Source organism: Mustela nigripes, chromosome 9, assembly GCF_022355385.1.
Source record: "Mustela nigripes isolate SB6536 chromosome 9, MUSNIG.SB6536, whole genome shotgun sequence".
Lineage (NCBI taxonomy): Eukaryota > Metazoa > Chordata > Mammalia > Carnivora > Mustelidae > Mustela > Mustela nigripes.
Genome location: NC_081565.1, coordinates 1,321,137 through 1,324,526, shown reverse-complemented (window position 1 = coordinate 1,324,526; position 3,390 = coordinate 1,321,137). Strand labels below are relative to the sequence as shown.

Genomic DNA, 3,390 nt, shown 5'->3' with positions numbered 1-3,390 from the left:
TTATGTCTGTGTCATAATTAATCCTAAGGATGAGGGGATCTGAGTCCTTTAGGGAGCCCCAGGTGATTGACCTCATCTGGGTAAGCAATCCTGCACTGTGCAAAGGGCCTGGGGCCACCACTGTGCTACAAGCCCACCCCCACAATGGTGCCAGCCAGCCACCTGGTGGCAGGTTTGTTCTGTTCTCCACCCTGGGAGTGGCTGGCTGTGCTAAGTGGACAGAGTCACACAGTGTCCAGGAGCACTTGCGTCTCCAGTCCTGAGTTCTCAGCAGTAGCAGAGCTGTGGCCCACCCGTCCAAGACCTGCTCGGGGCCACGGAACAAGGTGCAGAGCACCCATGATGTCACACCCCTGGCACCATGGCCAATGAGTGCAACGGAGCCATCTGTGAAGATGGGGAGCCCGCTTGGGGAGCACACCCCCAGCAGACACCCCAACCCCCAGCTGCTCTATGGCGCTGTGTCCCCAGGAGGAAAACTGAGGGGTCCGGGGACCCAGCGAGGCACTCCTGCCTCACTCACCCCTCCTGTAGTGCCCCACCGGGCCCGGGGCACCCGCCTGACCACAGGAGGCTGCACAGCCGGGCGGGAGTGGGGGTCGGGAGACCCCTGAGATGCAGGTGGACCGGGGAGGCCAAAAGCAGGTTGGGCAGGAGGTCCGCAGGGAGGACCGCAGTCAGGACACGCCCACAGAGGGGGCGGCCCCAGGGGCCCCGCGGGGCTGTCACAGAGCCCCTGACCCGACAGTCCTTGGTGCTTTGGGAACCCGGGCGCCCAGAGAAGGCGGCTCTGCTACGGGGCGCCGCACTGCCACTTACTGCCTCCAGGAGCTGTGGCTTCCCAGGGACGCAACAGTGTGGACCGTCTCAGGAGCTCAGTAGTGGGGCCCTCCTTGTTGGCTGGTACCTGGCCATGGGGTACGTTCAGCCCGTCCAAGGTCGGTGGGGCCTGGACGTCAAGCATCAGAATACAGGAAATATAAGCATGGCCTATCCCCACGTCCACACCCCGGCCTCAGTTTCCCCATCTGTGGAGAGCAGAATTGGCCTGCGGCCGCAGTCCTCTGTCCAGCTTGGCACGGTCAGGTCCAGCGGGCTCCCAGGGGACAGCAAGGCAGCCAGGCAAAGGCCCGGCCCTGCCTCCCGAGGCCCACGGGAGGGGCAGGCGCAGGGGCTGGCTCAGCCTCCAGGCCGAGTCTCCGGGAGGGAGGCTCTGAGGGGGCTAATAGGTGGTTGTTTGCCCGGGGGAAAGACAGGGGGTAATCGAGTCACACACACACTGCCAACGCCCCGGGGAACAATGGCAGCCTGGGGCGCTGACGCAGTGCTCCAGTGCTCCAGGACCTGCCGGCTGTGGCTGGTGATTAATGGTGAAGGTCACACTTCTGGAAATACCCGCGCTCCTCCCCTAAACACAGCACATCCTGAACACGCCGTCAGACAGGGCTGGGAGACAAACCGCACGGCCCTGGGGGCAGGGCACCACACGGGGCGCGCAGCCCACCGAGACTCCCACCCCTGTCTCGCCACCGCGGCCCCCCAGGCCCTCGTGGTCACGTGAGCAGCCTGATGTGCGGATCCCCTCTGGCCCGCAGCCAGAGTCAGGGTCAGGGCCGAGGACTGCGCGGGCTCCCTGGTGCCCTGCAGGAAGTATCAGGGTAGGCCGGGGCGCGGGAGGAGCGGGGACTGGAAGGACCTCCCCGTGTCTGGCCAGACGGGACCCAAGGTGGGTGCTGCCCCCCAGGAAGAAGAGTGGCTGACTGGCCATGCCTTCCAGGTCCCCGCCAGGCCCAGCAAGCCCGGGGGCGCGGCCTGCAGAGCTCACCCCCACTGCCCCCTGCCTGTCCCACGTTTCGTCTTCACGTCCTTCCACCTAGCAGGGTCTCCCCTCTTCATCCGGTGGGAAGGCACAGTTCAGAGAGCAGAGGGACCCGTCCGGGGACGCCGGCCACAGCCAGGGGGCTCGGGCTCCCCGCCCCGTCTCCTCCCACACAGACACAGCTGCCAGCAGGCAAGTACAGGGCCCGTCCTCTGCGCAGAGGGACCGTGGAGGACCAGGACCACCACCTGGCGGAGGCTCCCGGGAGTCCTTCTGACTCCGGAACCAGGGACAAGAAGAAGGCGCCAGGCCCCACCATCTCCAAGGGACGTGTGTTTATTGAGAGAAAACAGGCCAGCCCGGGAGGCCCCGGGCCGAAGCATCTTCCGGAAGGCAGAAGACAGAGTCAGCTGGGCTCCGTCTTGCCAGGATGAGTGGGGTCCTGGTCCTCACTCTCTGGAGCAGGGCTGGATCTGGGGTTCCCGGCAGCCTCTAAAACCAGCTCTAGGGCCCCCTCGCCAGCCACTCGGCACACCTTCTCCCCTCTGGCCGCCAGGATTTCTTCAATATTCCTGAGAGAGAAGGAGGTGTCGTGACCCTCCCAGGGCCCCGACCCTGTACCTGGGCTCTTCAGCACCACCCAAGGGCAGCCCAGGAGCCGGGAGCGTGGGTCCCCACGCTGGTGTGGCCATGAGCCCCCCACATGCTGACCTCCGGACTCTGCAGAGCCCCCAGAAGCAGCTTTTACCAACCCGCCCTCAAGCGGAACAGCCCAGGACCCCCAGCCAGGAGGCACCTGCCCTGGGGGGTGCACACCGCCTCACACACACCCCGAGTCTGGAGAGACCGACCAGCCTGCGTGGGCAGAGGACGCAAGTGAGGCACTGGGCCCCCGCCGGAGCTGACCCTCCACACCCCTCTGTGGGGACGAGGGAGCCCATGACAAAAGGGAATCAGCCCAGCGCGCCCCTCACTTCACAGTCCCGGCCCCGACAGGCCGGCGGTGAGGGCCACGCGAGGCTGGGCCCATCCCGGCCCCAGTCATACCTGGTTTCCCCTAAACTCAAACCCAAAGCCCAAACCCAAGGAGGCTGGGGGCGCAGGCTCCCCGGGGCTCCCGACAGGAAGGGGGCCCGGCGGACGCCGCGGTGGGGCCCCGAACCCGCAGGCCGGCGGGGCCTGTCCTCCCACCCTGCCCGCAGGGCCTCACCTCTTCCCAGCCAGGTCTGAGAACCAGCCCAGGTTGTCGGCAATGACGTGGTGCTTCTGGCAGCCGGGGCAGGTCACAATGACCACGCCCCGGTGATAGGCCAGCTTGGAGATGCGCTTGGAGGACCGGCTCCCACACACCTGGGGACACCCGCAGCCCAGGTGACGCCGTGTGCCTGGCCCCGCCCCTCAGGAAGACCCGCCCCCTCTGAAGATCACTTCACCCCGGGGCCCGGCCTCCTCCGCCTCCTGAGACTGCGGCACCGAACCGGTGTGCTGGGCCCCGCCCCCGGGAACGGCTCCACCCGCTCTCGGAAAGGCCCCGCCCCCGGGGACGGCTCCACCTCTCTCCTGGAAAGACC

General features: G+C 66.9%; 1 protein-coding gene across 1 annotated transcript in view; it reads right to left on the bottom strand.

The window, feature by feature from the left end:
* Nucleotides 1-2,139: 2,139 nt before the first annotated feature.
* The window catches only part of DNLZ (DNL-type zinc finger), a 1,843-nt gene continuing 592 nt past the window's right edge, over nt 2,140-3,390 (bottom strand). The window contains exons 2-3 of the mRNA XM_059410327.1: nt 3,030-3,169; nt 2,140-2,391 (exon numbers count right to left, since the gene is read on the bottom strand). Of these exons, the coding sequence (XP_059266310.1) occupies nt 2,226-2,391; nt 3,030-3,169 (306 nt within the window). The 3' untranslated portion in view covers nt 2,140-2,225. The remainder of the gene's footprint in view (nt 2,392-3,029; nt 3,170-3,390) is intronic.